Raw genomic sequence first — 18205 nt, forward strand, 5'->3', positions numbered from 1 at the left:
AAAGTGTTTGTATGCAAGCTTTTTCTTTTTTCTTTTTTTTAAAAAATAGGCTTACCCAGTTTACTTTAATGGTTTCTTAGAATGATCTGTTGTAGTGCTATGAGCATAGTAACTACATTGCCATTTTAATCTGCTTGAGTTCCTCAAATATGGATTGAGGCCCAATCACGGTATTCAGAATGCACTTCACCTTCCAAAAAAGATATGCTCTAATTAATATATCTAAGTTATTCCGTGTGAACTTAACTCTGTGTATTCAGCATAAACTAATGTTAGCTATCTAAGCTGCTTACTGTAAGAGAAGTGGGTACAATGGTACCTCGGGTTAAGTACTTAATTTGTTCCGGAGGTCCGTTCTTAACCTGAAAATGTTCTTAACCTGAAGTACCACTTTAGCTAATGGGGCCTCCTGCTGCTGCCGCACCACCGGAGCCCAATTTCTGTTCTCATCCTGAAGCAAAGTTTTTAACCTGAAGTACTATTTCTGGGTTAATGGAGTCTGTAACCTGAAGCGTATGTAACCTGAAGCATATGTTACCTGAGGTATATACATTGCATTGTATGCAAATTTATTTCAGCGATAGGCTCAGCCTTACAGGACTCCTTTCACTCCATTGCTGCAGTCCAGCTTCCCCCTTTTTGCACAGGGCATTCACTTTGAGATCAGGTTTAGGGAGTATAGCTCTAGCCTTGTATCCAATGAAGCTGTCATGTTAGCACTTGGACTTTTGTCCATGCAATGGGATGCCCTCTCCTGCTGCCCTCCTTCTGTGCCCTTTGTGCATTCCTCTCCCAAGTCTGTTTGGGTCATTCATCCAACCTTCTGGAGTAGATTGGGGAAGGGCAAGAGGAACTAGGAATGGGAGAGAGATGTAGTTTTGTCCCTTCCTAAGCATTTTAGAGCTGCCAGAACGCACTGCACTTAAACTGCAGCATGTGCAGAAACGTAGCCAAGAGCACAGTCGAATGAATCAACTCTAGCTTTAAGTTCCAAAACTTGGGAGAATAGGAGAAAATTCCCAAAAGTAAGCGTGTGTCCTGCATTACAACTCTTCAAGCCAAGAACTGAGTGAATAACTTTCCACTCACCTAAACCAGCTATTCACAAGACACTAGTGTCTGAAACTTTGCAAAGTCTGTACTTTGCTTAAGGGATGTTTTTCTCTCTATCCAAATGTTGAGGAAGGCACAGTATACAAGTAATAACAGACTTGTATAACTAAGGCCAACTGCATATGGAACTTTTAAGATACAGAGATTCATTTCTATATGCATTCTGCATCTGATATATTTATTTATTAAAGAACGTTTTTTAAAACGCCTTTCTTTCAGTCTGACAACTTCCAGAGCATCTTGCAGACAGCATTTAAAAACAAGAAAAACTATACAAAATAAACAAGAGTACCGTAAGCATGCCAGAGCATACATCGAACCAAGATAATATGACCAATCCAACACTGCAGTTAACACTGCAATCCTCACCACCTGCTCGACTGACTGGAGGCCATATGGGGAGAGAGTTAGAGCTTCACCCCTGGAGTTGCATCTCCACTGAGGAGGCCCCACAACATGTGCTAATGGCTTCATCAGTGTAGATGTACTACTGGTGGTGCTGTGGTGTAAACCACTGAGCCTCTTGGGCTTGTTGATCAGAAGGTTGGTGGTTCGAATCCCCGCAACAGAGTGAGCTTCCATTGCTTGGTCCCAGCTCCTGCCAACCTAGCAGTTCGAAAGCACACCAGTGCAAGTAGATAAATAGGTACCGCTGTGGTAGAAACGTAAACAGCATTTCTGTGTGTTCAGGGTGTTCCGCTGTGCCAGAAGCGGTTTAGTTCTGCTGGCCACATGACCCAGAAAGCTGTCTCTGGACAAATGCTGCCCCCCTCGGCCTGAAAGAGAGATGAGCGCCACAACCCCATAGTCGCCTTTGACTGGACTTAACCGTCCAGGGGTCCTTTACCTTTAAGTGCTGGTGGTTCATTTGCCAGCAAAACCCAGCATTAGGTCCCAAAACAGGATATTTGGGTGGGGAGGCAGGGGTGGGACAGAAGTAGTATACTAAACCCTGTATCTTTTGCTTGTGTTCAGAAAATATTTAAATATTTCTAACCAGGCTTTTAGAAAAAAGTTACAATAAATTGTTGACCATCTAGAAATGTACACCCAGGGTTTTTTTTGCATATTTTCCCCCATCCTTGCTTCAGATAATGATACTGGCAATGATATTGCTGCACTAACAACAGTGGAGGCAAACAGGGCTGTGCCCCACCAACTTCAACCAGCCCTCATCTGCCATCCGTACTTAACATCCAGTCCAAGGGGTGGTATTGGCTGTCAGCTCCCTCCTCCTTAGCCTCAGTGATGCCCTTGAAGAACTGGGCAGGGAGGAGGATGGAGCAAAAATTGAATCAGTTGCCTCCGACACTTACTAGCTCTGGCTGCAGCTGTTAATCTCCCTACTTTATCCCATTCGGCACCAGCCACCACTGGAAGTAGGGTGGCCAATTATGCATTATAGGAAAAAAATGCGTCACCCAAAAAGAAGACGAAAGGGGACACAGGTTTCCAATAAATTTGCACATGCTAATTCATATGTATATATGCAGATATAGATGTCATAGTAACAAAATAGAAATGCATCTCACCACAGTGAAGAAGGCTGATGAAGGAGAAACCTGTGCTGTTCATGAGCTAATCGCTGGCAGGTATTTTCAAGCCCGCCCTCCCTCCCTCTGCTTTCTGATGGTTCTTTATCTTTACACCAGGACCTGGACCAGACAGCTCTTAAAATAGAGGATGCAAATAAAGTACTGTAGGACATTTGACCACTCCAAATGCAAGTGACTCCATACGTGAAGATTTTGAAGGTGAACCAGAAACTACATTTAATCCAGAATGAGGCAGCTAGACTGGTGACTGGGAGTGGCCGTCAAGACCATATAACACTGGTCCTGAAAGACCTACATTGGCTCCCAGTATGTTTTCAAGCACAATTCAAAGTGTTGATGATGACCTTTGAAGTCCTAAACAGCCCTGGCCCAATATACCTGAAGGAGCATCTCCAACCTCATCGTTCAGCGCCAAGGGCCTTCTGGCAGTTCCCTCACTGCGAGAAGTGAGGTTACAGGGTACCAGACAGGCGACCTTCTCGGTAGTGGTGCCTGCTCTGTGGAACACCTTCCTATCAGATATCAAGGAAATAAACAACTATCTGACTTTTAGAAGGCAGCTGAAGGCAACCCTGTTTAAAGAAGTTATTAAAAACTTCTGGGTAGCTCCCAACAGAGTATTAAAAACATGTTTTATCATCAAACATTAAAGTTTGACAATAAAACATGTTTTTAATATTCTATTGGGAGCTGCTCAGAGTGGCTGGGGAAACCCCGCCAAATGGGCGGGGTATAAATAACAAATTATTATTATTTAGTGCATATGCTGGAATATATGCACATGTGCCAAATCTCTAAAATTATTTTAATGCCTTCACGTTCTTAAAAATTGGATGAGTTGTTTCTTTATCTCTCCATCTTTCCTAAAACGGTTTTCTCCACCACAGGGTAAAAATTGCCATGTGCTAGTTTAATTTCCTCCTTACTTACAAAAACCCTTGGATGTTTCCTATCTTTGTCAGTGTAGTCGTTTAATTAAAACCATGAAACAAATCAATGTTAAGTCATTTTGCAAAACTGAAGACCTGGATAATGAAATCTACAATATGCTCTGTGTCATATATGCAAATCACTGAAATATAACAGGTAGGATATCATTAAGATAATTTTATCAGAATTTCAAGTAATTGGACAGTAAGATAAACAACTCTTAGGCCTCTGGAAAGGATGATTCATACTGATGAGAGCTGACATCTTTAAATTAGCTCTCAAAAGTGCATCTGGGTGAGGCCATCTGTTTCCCCTACCCCTTTAGTTTAAAACTTCATGAAAATATACTGTATTTTTTGCTCTATAAGACTCACTTTTCCCCTGCTATAAAGTAAGGGGAAATGTGTGTGCGTCTTATGGAGCGAATGCAGGCTGCACAGCTATCACAGAAACCAGAACAGCAAGAGGGATTGCTGCTTTCACTGTGCAGCGGGATCCCTCTTGCTGTTCCGGCTTCTGAGATTCAGAATATTTTTTTCTTGTTTTCCTCCTCCAAAAACTAGGTCCGTCTTGTGGTCTGGTATGTCTTATAGAGCGAAAAATATGGTAGGTTTTTGATATACAAAAGCTTACGTGAATGTACAGTTGTTTTTCTGTAAATGATAGAAGAAAATTAGATGCTGCTTTTTTCCTCACCTAGGGAATAAAATAGAGTACACTGAAGAACCAGCTGCCTCCTGCCACACATCACAGGGCAGCACAGGGAGTCTGTGGAATCAAGTGGTGTAAATCTTCAAGCATTCAGTTACTGACCCCAGTCCTAAGGTATAGACTGCAAGGGGATAGATTCTCTTTTATATCATTAGAAATTCAACATGACATTATACAGACCACCTAAAAGTTTTAACTTGCAACTTGCTATCAGCATTTTGATCCTAAACAATTTCAGCTGCCCTCTGTGCCTTCCGGCATTGTGCTGGTGGAGTTGGTGGTTTGCTGGGGTAGCCAGTCTTAGGACTGAGCTGTTAAAAAGTTTTTCAGACTGTCTGATAAACCCATTTAGAGCCAGCAAGAAGGAAATGAAATCTGCAAAGCGATACAAAGCCTTGTTCCCTCTTGGAATATTTCACTGCTACATAGGTCTCCAAAAAAAGCAGTCCTGCGATTATGTTTCACCTGAAATGTTTGCCAGTTCTTTCACTGTTACTTTTGCTGCCAAACAAACATAACAAAACAAACTTTTATATTCCATAGCCTCAACATGTAATTCTGTATTATAATTTAAATGGTAATGGGAGTGTGTAGTAACTAGTGTATCCAATGATTGCAGAGTTTATACCTTTGTGGACTTTGGGGCTTTTTAATTGAGCAAAAGGGTGGCCCCAGGAGCGATCTGTACCATTTCATCACCTGAGCAAAATGGGACTGTGCCGTCTTCCACCTCCCTGCTGTCCTCACACTCTGCTGCTCCTCACTTCTACCAACACCAGAACTTGGTGAGAGGGGAACATTCAGCTAGTGGTGAAAGCAGCAGGGTGGGAGCTCCGCCTCTTGCACTTCAGCTGCCTGAGGCAGCTCTGGGTAGCGCTGACTGTCAGTTTGTAGAACACGAGGAGGAGGAGGATGGGGTCAAAACCAGAATTAGTTGATTCTGTGTGTCACTGACTCCAGCTCTCCCTACCGTTGGCCTCACTGGCTTCTGTTCCATCACTCTCAAAGGGCACCAGTCACCATTCTAACTTTGGTGTCCTCCCTGGCAATGTAACTTCTACAGGACATGTTATGCAAACAGCTGATTCTGCTTAATAAATATTTGCACTGCACACGCCTCAGTCAGAAGTTCTAGAGACAGACTGACCTGGGCCGTTGGTTTACTTTAGATAGGTTTTTGCAATATCTGTTTTATTTATAGGTATACAAGAGCATGTTCTTCTGTAAGGCAGCGGGCCATCAGATTCCCAGGGGAGAGACCCTGAATCTCCAAAACGCTTCTAGCTTTCAGTCAACTCCTATCTCTTCCTCCCCACCCCCCAATTGCAGAACTCCTGATTCTACACACACACACACACACACACACAGAGAGAGAGAGAGAGAGAGAGAGAGAGAGAGAGAGAGTGTATATCAAGTCACTGACCTGGGGAGGATCCCATTCTCTAAGCTCTGTTGGTGGCAACCTCTTTCAGACACATAGAGAGATTGCATTTCCAGGGGGAGCTAATGACTTTGGACACAGTTGGCAATCTCTTCAACCCTATAAATAGGTGAAAACTAGGAAAGCACTTCAACTGGGCAGGAAGTAGGAGGGCTTTTGTTCTTCCAGGCTGGCAGTCAAATCCCTGTGCCAGCACCATTCTCTTCTCCGTGCATAAAATAGTTGTTCTGTCCAGCTTGATACCCCCAAGAGATTGCCATCTGCCTCCCAGCTGTATCATCACAAGGCTCAAGCTGAGATGCTATCTGGATTTCCCTGGGACAGCTACAAAGTCCACTGTGCAACTTTCCCTGGGAAAGAGTGCCACGTATAAACACATTTATGGTCATTTCTCTACCAATACTTGACTGGTGTCTTTGACAGAAACACCACTGTGATATTTCAGCAGATGACAGAGTGGATTGCCCTGGTAACTTTCCACGCTAATGCACTTCACTGGACATTACTGCCTCATGTTGATACATTGCACAGTGGACAGGGGGGTTTTCAATGGAAGAAACAGTGAGCTGCTTTGGCTCTCTATATCCCCCTGTGTGTCTTAAAATACTTTTTCTTCCATTATTTCTTCCTCTGCCTTTTATAATTCAGAAAGCACACACAGGAGCCTTTGTTGCCCTAAATTTACTGTACATTTACTGCAACTGTATTATTGGCTTCCGGGTAGTCTCCAGACCTATTCAAAAGCACTGGTTTTAAGTGGGGTTTTTTGGAAGCCTGGGTCCAAAATGCCTTATGGACCATTTTCTTCCATACAACTATGAAGGCCTTCCTCAGACGTCTTGCTCTTGGTTCCCTTATTATCTGGGGGCAGGCAGTGGATGGAGAAGTAATTGAGACAGGGGCCTTTTCAGAAATAGCACCAAAAATATCATCTTCACATACGTGTGTTGCTCTGTCCTTTCTCTGTTGGCCTTTAGCAAGGCTGGCTCAGGATTTTTTGCTGCCAGCAAAACAGGCAAAACAGAAAATGTCACTCCCCTCCTGTAGTTCTGTACGCCATCCACTGCCCACTTTCCTTGCTCATGCATTGCATTTCCAGATTTGTATAATGCCTAAATAAGACTAATGCAGGAAGCATCTGTGTACATGGAGCATATTGCTAATTTCTGCAAAGGTTTACTTCAGGAATGTTAATGTTCATTTAAATAATACCCGAGCACAGCAACCGTGATTTATTAGTCTGCTTTTATTTCAGGCTGACACTGTCCCTCTGCTAAAGTTTAATTGATATATATATATATATATATATATATATATATATATATATATATCCCAGCTTTTCAATTTATCATAGACTTGCAAGCCTCTTTTGTCCCATATTGGCCATCCATTGGCTCTCTGTGAAGCTCCACACAGAATCACGGTTTTAATGGATAGTCTGCTGAGGGGTAAGAGCGAAGGGATGACATGAATTACTTATAAAGTTCAGAGATATACTGTGGCTGACAACAAGACTAATGACTGGCTTCTAGGCTTAACTACTCCATTTCCCACCCACCCCTCACCTATAGGCTGTCATTAACAAACCACAAAGGTGTAAATGGGTTGAGAAACAGTCTGATGCCTGGGTGTTCACAAAGTGATGGAAAAGCTATGAAATAATATGGGACGTGTACATTTTTCACGGCATCATATCTTAGCTTTAAATTCACAGAGATCACCTTCTGGAAGAACATGCGGAGAGAAATGGCTGCGTGCATTCCTTCCACTTCAGATTTAGTGGGCAGGAGTCCTGCTTTACATCGAGACTGAGAGCGCAAAATGCTTTAGCAGGCTACAGTTAAGTCTGCAGATTTTGATATGTTTCCCAAACAAAGCAAATGTGTTTCTGTGCTGGGCTGCGGTTCAACATTCTGTGTTGTCTTCCTGTGAACAATGCAGCAGCTTCAGCAAGAATGCATGTGTGGGAGAGAAGTGGGGTAAATCCTTCAAAACATAGTAACGTGTCATGGGAAATGCTCCACCATCTGCTTTTACTAATCGTACAGGCACCCTGATCTTCAGTCCTCAGCATCTTTTTATCCAGAACACACAAAGGGGCCAAATGTGGTACAATGCAGTCTTCGTGCATCAGCTCCAGGTTCAGCTTCCAGGAAGAAATTGTGGACTAACCCAATGAAGCCGGATGCTGGATGATTCAAGACAGATAAAAGAAAGTGCTCCTTCACGCAGCACATAGTTAAGACTATGGAACTCACTTTTGCAGGAGGCAGTGATGGCCATCAACTTGGGTGGCTTTAAAAGACAATCGGACAAAATCATAGAGGACACGGCTATCAATGCCTAGTAGCCTTTTTACATTACACTTAATGGGAGAGGTTGTGGTAGGGAGAGTTCTTTTTACCTTACACTTAATGGCTGCCACTTCTCCAGCCCCGCACTTGCAAATGGGGTCACGAAGTTGACTAGACTTGATTGCATGCAACTTCTGGTCTAGTTCGTTTCTCTCTTCATGGAGGACAAAGGAAAGAAACGTTATTGCAGTGCAGCTTTGAGAGGAAGCTCTACAAATATATATAATCAGATAGTTCAGCAATATAGGATCTGTTCTTCTAGAACCCAATATAGTTGGGTTAAATGAGCAACAATAACAAAACAATGCACATTGTTAGACGTCTAAGCTTTTTATCTTCAGTAAACTTCTGTCTCACTCACTGGTACATTAGTAATAAGAAGCTTTTTCTCTTTTCATATGATGCGTTGTTTGGATATAGAAAGTGCATGTTGTCGTATTGTAATAGCTTACCCTCAGTTAAATGTGAGACAGTTGATTAAGGTGTTGCCCTGCTAGAGTCAGTTGCAAGTCTTCTGCAGGACATCCATTTGATGATAGAAACCCTGTGTGAGAGTGTGCATACACGCACATTTACGTGCACACACAGACAGACATGTGTGCTTGGAATTGAAAAGAAGGATGTGTCTATAGTTCAGCAAGGCAATCGAGTTGGCTTTTATTATTAGATTCATTGCTCAGACAATAAAACTAAGATCTTGCGGCTGGCGAAGTGCACTTTCCCTCCCCTTCCCAAATGATGTCAAATCACAAGGTGCTTTTCAAAATTGTCATTGTAATAAAGAAAAATGTGCTTTGAACATACTTCATTGCAACTGTTCTCCCGTGTATTGTATTGAAGTGGAACACTTCAAGCTGAGAAATAAAATTTTTGAAGAGAAAATATAACCCGCTTCAACTGTTTCAAAGGAAAATGTATGAGTATATATAAATGATAAACTTGCTGGGTATTAATGGACAAAGAAAAATGGTGTGATAAATGACCTTATTTGTAGAAACCCAAGAATACATTTTTGGACTTCAGCTCTGCTCCCCAACTGTCTGCCATTGATACTGGCTTGCTGAACCAAAAATTGGCTATTTCATAAAGCTTAAGCTGTAGCTAGGTTTTTATAAAACACTCAGTACAATGGTACTGAAGCATCACAATCCATTGGTTGTTAGTATCAACAAAAGCTAGCAGTACGGGACATTTTGCATATGTATACCTTGCACTATTGGAAAATAAATCAATATCGAAAATAAATACGCTATCACACACCCTTTTGAAAGCACAACTGGTGCTTGATGTTCACAGGTTTCCTTTTTCAATAAGATGTCACAACATTAGTAAGAACATTAAGAAGGCCCTAACAAGAGCAAACCAAAGGCCTATCAAATCCAGCTTTCTGTTCTTGCAGTGGCCCTTCAGATGCCTATCGGAAGCCGACAAGTAAGACCTAATGGCACACTCCTTTTGATGCACACGTCTCAAATGTTGCACTGAAGGAAGAAGCCTTGTCTTGGAGAAGGGATGAGGGTGGCGCTGTGGTCTAAACCACTGAGCCTCTTGGGCTTGCCAATCAGAAGGTTGGCGGTTCGAATTCGCACAACAGTGTGAGCTCCTGTTGCTCTGTCCTAGGTCCTGCCTACCTAGCAGTTCGAAAGCACGCATTTCATTGAGCCACACTTTATTGTTTTCAGTGGAACACACATTTGAACATGCATCCCCATTGACATAATGGCACAGCCAGTCATGTGTAAAGGGTACTAAGCTAAATCAGCACCTTGGTATTTTAACAGATAATGTGTGATCAACTTTTGCTTCTAACCTAATACGTAGCTTTTCCAGCCCATTAACAGATATTTCAGACTGAAACAACTGAATCGTGACTGCTATAAAGTTGTCTATGGTATTAGGCATAAGGGGCATAGATAGAACAACAGAATTAACAACATTTGGTACACACATGCAAAGAGGAAAGTTGCTTCTTTGCTTGTATGTATTCCAACACATGACATCAGCTCTACTGCAAGTTTACTTTGTATGGATATAGCACATTTAACCCTTGCTACCCAAAGCTTTACTAACATTAATGAACTCTTACAACGATTGAGTTCGATCCTGTGCTGTTTCAGAAAATGGAAGCCTTGTTAAATGCACACCTAAGAAAAGCACAGATGTAAATAGCAACAATGCCAGCTGCGCAGCTCAGGGCAATGCAACTATGCATGTAATTACCACAGAGTTCATTGGCGCTTACTCCCGAGAAAGTATCCATAGGAGTGAATCAGATCCAAAAAGTAAAAAATGATGCCCATTTTTCTTTATAGGAGCACACAGATAGTTTTTTGTTTTTAAATGACAAGTAGAAAGATCAAGAACAGATCTTGGCATTATTCCTATAAAAAAGAGAGCAAGCATGCCAGAGATCATATTAACAGGAAGAAGAGTCCAAGCACGGTGTGTGTGTGTGTGTGTGTGTGAAGTATGAATAGGAGTAGCAGAGTGAGATGTCAGAGACCTAACAAGACAACGACTTTGGAAAGAGTGAAAGAGGGCATTAAAAAGAAGCTTCCAAAGTTTTAAATTGTAAGTGAAATTCAATAGATAACTTTAAAGTAGGCACACTACTAAGACTCAAAGTCATGGCTACAAGTATTTTTTCCCCTTGGTAAAAGTCAACCTTGCCCATTTTTTCTTGCAGTCTTCTTTCCACCTCTGTTATTCACATACCCCAAAGATTCAGAGGCCTTTTAATAAATTGTGCACCTACATATCAAATCATGATTGTACCGGATTCACATATACTGTACCAAGTTTCAAGAATGTGTAAAGCATTGATCTTAATGCACTGCTATAGAAGGACAGCTTGAAATGGTTCTGGCTGCTGTGGCATTGGCTTCTTTCTTTTGATCATGCACAGCATTATATTTTAGCATCCATTATGCAGAGGTTGTTGGGACCTTTATCTACAACAAGGTGAACTTCAGGAGTGACATTTATTCAGTACAAAGGGCCATAGCTCAGCGGCAGAGCTACAAATGTCCCTCATCTGAATCCTTGTAGAGTCACTGCCAGCCAGTGTTTGCATTCAAGCACCCATGTCAAGTTCAGAAGTGAAAAGAATTCATTTGGCTTTTGGCTTCTGTTCCAAAAAAGTCACAAAATCTATTTATTAAAAAAGAATGTCACAAAACTAAAATAATTTCTAAAGAACACTAAGAGATTGGTTTCATGAAACAACAACTTAGAATGCTCTTATTATTCTGATCTTTGTTTGAAGTCCAGCAATGCTAATGATGGTCTCCAGTATCTAAATATAAGTGAATACAATCTTTTTCCTCATCGTTCCCCTGAATTGATCTAAACGGCTAAAGAATATCTGCAGTTCTATTCTAAGAACAGCACCATTTCTGCTGGGGATGACTGCTCTGTATTTTGCATACAGAAAATGGTTACGAATAGTTCAACATACCCGCCTCCCCCCCCCCCCGCCGGTCGTCAATGCCCCCTTTACTCCAGTCCCTATTTACATAGAGCAATCTATGTATCAATCTATGCATCTCAGCATCAGCATCTATAATAAAACAGCACACACAGAGATGGCACCAACTGGCTCATCCACCTGCAAAGGGGCTTTACAAAAGCCATTTGTAAAGACCCCTGTAACAGCCATTGATTATGTCTTAAGACAGAGATAGACTCTTTGCTCTTCTTCACAGTGGCAATCATTGGTTAGGCTCAGGAGGAAGGAGCTCTCTTTATTAGCATCAAGGCCAGGGCACTGGGGAGAGGAGGAGGGGGGCATGATACTAAAGGGGCTAAACCTTTTATCTGCACCATTTCCCCAATATAAATGAATCGCTCCCATACTGCCCTAGTAGTATGGCTAAGAGAGGGAGCTGTAAAGTCCCCAGTGTGAATCTTGTTTCTGCTATGAACTCATTAGTTTGGCCTAAGCAAGCCACTCTCTCTTATTCTCAGCCTAGAATAGGGAGGATAATAATACTAATTTACACAGGGCTGTTGTACAGATTACACCCAGATGATGCATGTGAACATTTGAAAATGCTATTAAAAAGTTGTAGTTGCTGTTGTTGTTCGCAATACAGACAAGCTTTGAGGGCTGCTTTTCTGATTTAAATTAGGGAAATGAAAAATTGGGCAAATGAAATCAGGCAAAGAAAGATTCGATTCTGGATCGCCTCCAGCAGATCTAGCTTTGTCTTTAGGGCCAACTAGAAGAAAGAGCATGAGATACATTGTCAGCTGCAGCAAAGCAGTCTCTCCTCTCACTGGTATAATTGTAAAGGATTTGGTCTGTTATTCTGGATCTAACTCATATTGTTGTTTCAGCTGCTTATTTAGTCTCAAGGAGGAGTGTCAACACACTTCCTAAAGGAAGGTAGACTAGTCAATGTTCTCTTCCAACATAGTGGGAAAATAAATATTCCCCACCTTGTGGGGTCGGGGAGGAAGCCAAAAGTGAAGTGTTAATTCATGGGTAGGCAAAATAAGGCCTGGGGGCTGGATCCGGCCCAATCGCCTTCTAAATCTGGCTTGTGGACGGTCCGGGAATCAGCGTGTTTTTACATGAATGTGTCCTTTTATTTAAAATGCACCTCTGGGTTATTTGTGGGGCCTGCCTGGTGTTTTTACATGGGTAGAATGTGTCATTTTATTTTAAATGAATCTCTGGGTTATTTGTGGGGCATATTCCCCCCCCCAAAAAAAAAATATAGTCCAGCCCCCACAAGGTCTGAGGAACAGTGGACCGGCCCCCTGCTGAAAAAGTTTGCTGACCCCTGAGTTAATTGGACACATGGCCTGGAAGATAGGGAAGACAACAGCATCTGTTGGCAGTGTAATATGGGAATATTCCTGCCCTTTGTAAAGACACAGGATTTATTTATGTATTTTACAGATTTATATAATAAGCACCAACCAAGGATGGTAACCCAAAAACTGAAAATCTAGATGTATTTATATTAAGAAATGTACTGTTAATTCCAATGACCTTCATTTGAAGGTCTCACCCCCCCTTTAAACTTTTATCAATTAATTACCATTGTTTGTGCATTCAATAATGGTAGGATTTTGTTCGGCCTTTCTTTTGTGAATTGGAAGAACAGTCCCTCCTCTTCACACACAAAACCAATTGAGCAGCTATTGGCTGCAAGGTTTTTGGTTTGGTTGTCACCAAATGTTTTGGAAAGATAAGAGCTTAATAAAGTTACAGCATGATGGTTGAATGGCTAATTGTTTTCGATTTACTGCAGTTAATGTTTGCACTAATCTTTTTACAAGCAAATTAAATGGATGGATTTAATGGATGGCAACTGCAGGGCTTTTGTTTGGTTTGGTTTTGTATCTGCAGCATGCAAAAACCCTCCAGCAACCACATTTTTAAATGTAAAACAGAATGACAAAGCACCAAACTCTGGGTTTTTTTTAAAAAAATTAATACATAATTTGTAGATATTTCAGTTACTAGTCTAGAGATGCTGGTAAAAATATGTCTGTTTCTCTGGTAAAAGAAAAAAACATTATATGCTACTGTAGTACCATGACACTCTGCCAAAAATTTCCATATTCTAGTGCTAAATAATTGTAGGATTGGATGAGACCCCGTCTCGTCTAGTTCAACCTCTTGCAATGCAGGCACTATGCATGGTGCAGCAGGTAGGTGTCAATATATTTACTTTTTTTAAAAAAAACCAACAACAGCAACACCTTGGACAATGTAATGTGCAATGTGTTCACAATGGGTTATCATGTCATTTTCTTTTGTGGCAGAATTACAGTAGCACTTCCCCAACAGACCCAAACCAAACTGCTCAGATGGATTAAAACATAGATCAGTTGCTCTGACTGAATTAAAAACTATTGCTGCCCTAAGCTGCCATTAACTGAACGCTATGATGTATTTTTTGGCTGGGGAAACTGGCGTGATCAATGCTGCTAATCTATGATGTAATTTTTCATTGTCTGGTGTGATAAATCATAGATAGAATGATTATCGTGGTCTGTATACACGGGGCTGCCTTTGAAGATGGCTCAGAAACTGCAGCTGGTGCAGAAACCAGGAGCAAAAGTACTGATGGGAACAAAGCAGCTTGAACATATAACACTGGTTTTGGCACAGCTGGCTAAGCCACTTTGAATATACGCAGATGCAGCATTCATCCTCTTGAGTCACTTCTCCAGGTGGCCCCACTGAGAAACATTCGGGGGGCGGGGTGGCAAGAGAGAGGTTCCCCATCCATTGTAGTTCCCCATTTATGGAATAATCTCTCATGAGGCCTGCTTCGTGCCAACATTAACATCCGTTTAATGCCAGGTTAAAACATACCTCTTCTTCCAGGCGTTTGAAGAAATATGGTCATCATTACTACCGGTGTTTCCAAGTTATACATATCTTCTTTGAAGGGGCATTGTTGAACCACGTGAGTTTCAATTGTGTATGCAAATTGCGTAGAAATGCTTTGTATTAGGCAAGAAGGATGCAGCTAGCCCCATATGCCTGATGTTACCGTGTGCACTTAAAACATGAGCCTGAATATTTTCAAGAACCGGCAAATGAAACCCCTCTCTCTTAAGTAGTATGACTATGGGTATGGGTTGGCTTCATCTGTACAGTCCACTTTTCATCTCTGTGATGCAGATCTAGTGCATGCCATAAAATTAGTTTCCAGGCCCAATTCAAAGTGCTGGTATTGACCTATAAAGCCTTAAACAGCTCAGGACGGTAATACCTCAAGGACCGCCTCTTTCCATATTAACCCACCCGGACCCTGAGATCATCTTCTGAGGCCTTTCTTCGTGTGCCTCCTCCTCCTCAAGAGGTCTGGAGGGTGACAACAAAGGCCTTCTCTGCAGTGGCTCCCCGTTTGTGGAATGCTCTCCCCAGGGAAGTTCGCCTGACGCCTTCATTATACAACTTTAGGCGCCAGCAAAAATATTCCATTTTAACCTGGCCTTTGGTTGATTTGATTGATATCCTATGTCCTTTTAAAATGTGTTGGGCTTTTTTTTGGTGGGGGGGAGGGTTATTGGGTTGTTTTTATTTTGATTACGGTATGTGTTTTGTGGTTTTACATTTTGATTTTGATTTTACTCTGTGAACCTCCCTGAGACCTGTGGGTATAGGGTGGTACATACTGGTATATAAATTCAATTAATAATAATAATACTAATACTAACAACAACAACAACAACAACAACAACAGTTAGAAAACTTAACTATACACTGATGTCATACTCACCTGTGTTATTTCCATGCATCCCTCTTACCTGAGGGGAGCAGTAAGTTGTGATTCTGTTCCCTTCTGCCTCCAGGGACAACAAATGGGCTAGAATATAAAACATAACACTCTGTTAGCCTACATATAGCCAAGTGACACCATTCTGCTTTGCAGGGCAACTGGCATCATTGGGCAAGAGGTTAGGCAGCTACACAAGTGCAAGGAGACAAGGGGCCCCCTGGTGCCCAACTTGTAATATGAGATAGTGCGTGTCTTTAGGATCCATTTGACAACTGGCAAATTTTATTTTATTTCAAGATTATAAATAAATAGTTTTTAAATGGGTATGCTTTTTTGGGGGGGTGTCTAGTTCCATGTCTGTGAACTCAGCATGCATCCCTTTTTATTGTTATTTTTATATTAAGCGGCAATATTATTCAGAAAGGAAAAACATGCCTACTGAGGTTACAAGCACTCCTGTTTTAAATGAGGTACAAACTGCATGACTCAGGCAATTTAAAAATGCAGATTACCAGACTCATAAACCCTTAGATGAATTTTGGTGCACAAAGATAATGACTAGACCTAATCCCTAATATTGGAGATAATGTTTAAACAAATGTATTTAATTTAATGAGACACCTGGACAAGCTTATTTAATTCACCCTTGCATCTAATTAGCTGTATTGAAGGGACAGTTACTATATTTCATCTTAAGGATTCTCCCCCCACCCATTTCATATTAATCCTTTTAATACCCTCAAAGGAAGCACAGATGAAAACAGGGAGGGGCGAATCTTGTTAATTAACCTGGACCTCTGGAAACCCTTTTCTGGGGTGTTATAGAGTGCTGCTAATACTCTGACCTCCTATTAAAATCTGAGTTCTGTGCATGAATAATAATAAGTATGCAAATAAATGTATGCTGTTGCCAGAAAGAGGACTGTGTTAATATTAAGTTGTTCAATAGTTATACCTAATCATATAAAACCAAACATTATATTAATAAAAACTGTGGTGTTTCCCTAGTATTTTAGAAGATTTCCCAGAGAAATGAAAACAACGGCCTAAGGCCCTAATCCAAAGATGTTGCCTTGAGCTCCTTGGGAGGCAGGATAAAATTGTGTAATAATAAGAAGTAGCAGCTTATAATGCCAATCCTGCCCCAACCGCCAATTAGTTTCTGGGCCCAATTCAACATGCAGGCTTTGACCTATAAAGCCTCTCCCCATATGAACCAACCTGGACCCTGCAGCCCTTCTTCATGTGCCTCCTCTGCGAGAAGTCTGGAGGGTGGCAACATGAGAACGGACTTTTCTGTGCTGGCTCCCCTGGCGCCCTTATTACATATCTCTACAGGGGTGCCAACTTGAATAAAATATTGTGGGGGCCCAAATAGGCCCCGCCCCGTTTAATTGATCACAGGACACAGTGCACACAAACACCATTTGAATGGGAATGCCCATCAACTTATTGCCCAATATTTTATTGTGGGGGCCGAAACCCCCACAGCCCCTAGGAGTTGGCTTCTATGCTTAGGTATGTCTCTCAGGCAGGGGACGGACTTTCAAATGCCCTCAGTGTCCTATGTGAGGCCAAAGTTTGGTACCCTCTGCCTTCTGTTCTCTGTGTGTGCAGTATGTCAATAGTTGAATTTGCTTTATGTTTTACTTGATGTTTCAATGTGTTGTCTTTTTTCTTTTTTTGATACAGTGTTACCTCGGGTTACAGACGCTTCAGGTTACAGACTCCACTAACCCAGAAAGAACTTTACCTCAGGATGAGAACAGAAATCGTGTGGCGACAGCAGGAGGCCCCATTAGCTAAAGTGGTACCTCAGGTAAGAACAGTTTCAGGTTAAGAACGGGCCTCCAGAACGAATTAAATTCTTAACCCGTGGTACCACTGTATTTTTATTTAAAATATTAAGCAGTATAGAAATGAAATTAATAATAACTACAATGCCCTGTGGTGCCCACCCCTGTCAGCTTGGTGCCCAGTGCAGGACCGTATTTAGGTTTGATGAGGCTCTAAGCTACTGAAGGTGATGGGGCCCTTTATATGTCCAGCTGTCCTCTGTCAACAACAAATTGTCACTGTTTTTTGTGTTGAATATATGCTGTATGGTAATTTATGGACCTATTAGGTATCTAAAGCCATTCGCACATAACAAAATATGCACATCATAGGAGCCCACGAAACACTGTTGCTGTATGTAGGTTTTATTCTATTTGTTTTTTATTTTATATTTTGGAAATGTACATCCAGTTTTTTTCCCCTTTAATTTTTTTGGGGGGGCCCTAAGCTATAGCTGGTTTAGCTTAAACAGAAATCCGTCACTGGAAGTGCAATGTTAACCTGATGCTATAAATTTGCCTCTGCCCCAGGCCTTTCCCCCTTAATAATTAATTAAACAATTTTTAGCCTTTAAAACTGGGGGTATATTGTTTCTGTTTGTTACGATGTTATGCTTTGTTTCCATTGTAAACCGCCCTGTGATTCTCTCGGATGAAGGAAGGTTTAGAAATCAATAATAGTAATAATAATAATAATAATAATAATAATAATAATAATAATAATAATACTCTTGCATTGGACAAACGCTTGGATTTTGCTTCGGAACATAAATTCACGTGCTCAAGACAGAGCTTCCTTTCAGTGGCTCCAGCCACCCGAAGAAATATGTCGTGTAACGAATATATATATAATTTTTTTAAAAAGTGAAAAAGAGAAGCGAGTGAAACGAGAGAGGGTCCGGGAACAGAAGGCGGGGAAGGGGAAGGAGGGAGAGAAAGGGGGAAAGCAGAAGAGGAGGAAAGTGCGGGAGCGGAGGAGCGAGCGGCAGCGCGCACAAGGGGAGCGCGGCCGGGACCA

At 41.5% G+C, this 18205-nt stretch overlaps 1 protein-coding gene across 3 annotated transcripts; it reads right to left on the reverse strand.

Moving 5' to 3' along the window:
- Positions 1 to 2: 2 nt before the first annotated feature.
- LOC310828232 (uncharacterized protein) lies at positions 3 to 18162 on the reverse strand. Of its 3 annotated transcripts, none has more exons than XM_083705447.1 (4): positions 17917 to 18162; positions 15353 to 15439; positions 8156 to 8259; positions 3 to 190 (listed from the first exon to the last, which is right to left on the reverse strand). In XM_083705447.1, exons 1-4 carry the CDS (start codon positions 17954 to 17956, stop codon positions 113 to 115), a joined length of 309 nt encoding a protein of 102 aa, XP_083561573.1. In that variant the 5' UTR covers positions 17957 to 18162; the 3' UTR covers positions 3 to 112. The 3 variants fall into 3 exon arrangements, 1 of the variants encoding a protein (XP_083561573.1); XR_014556756.1 differs by lacking the exon at positions 3 to 190 and adding an exon at positions 2195 to 2768 and having other exon boundaries at positions 17965 to 18162; XR_014556757.1 differs by lacking the exon at positions 3 to 190 and having other exon boundaries at positions 7069 to 8259; positions 17965 to 18162.
- Positions 18163 to 18205: the final 43 nt, after the last annotated feature.

Source organism: Podarcis gaigeae (genome assembly GCF_964106915.1).
Source record: "Podarcis gaigeae genome assembly, chromosome: 12".
NCBI lineage: Eukaryota > Metazoa > Chordata > Lepidosauria > Squamata > Lacertidae > Podarcis > Podarcis gaigeae.

Excerpts from the sequence above, each read along its gene's own strand:
- LOC310828232 (XM_083705447.1), bottom strand. The coding sequence starts at position 17,956 with ATGTTCCGAAGCAAAATCCAAGCGTTTGTCCAATGCAAGA. Across the intron at positions 15,440-17,916 it reads AGCGTTTGTCCAATGCAAGA|CCCATTTGTTGTCCCTGGAG; the intron begins GTATTATTATTA and ends TTTATATTCTAG. Across the intron at positions 8,260-15,352 it reads GATGCATGGAAATAACACAG|AGAGAAACGAACTAGACCAG; the intron begins GTGAGTATGACA and ends TCCTCCATGAAG.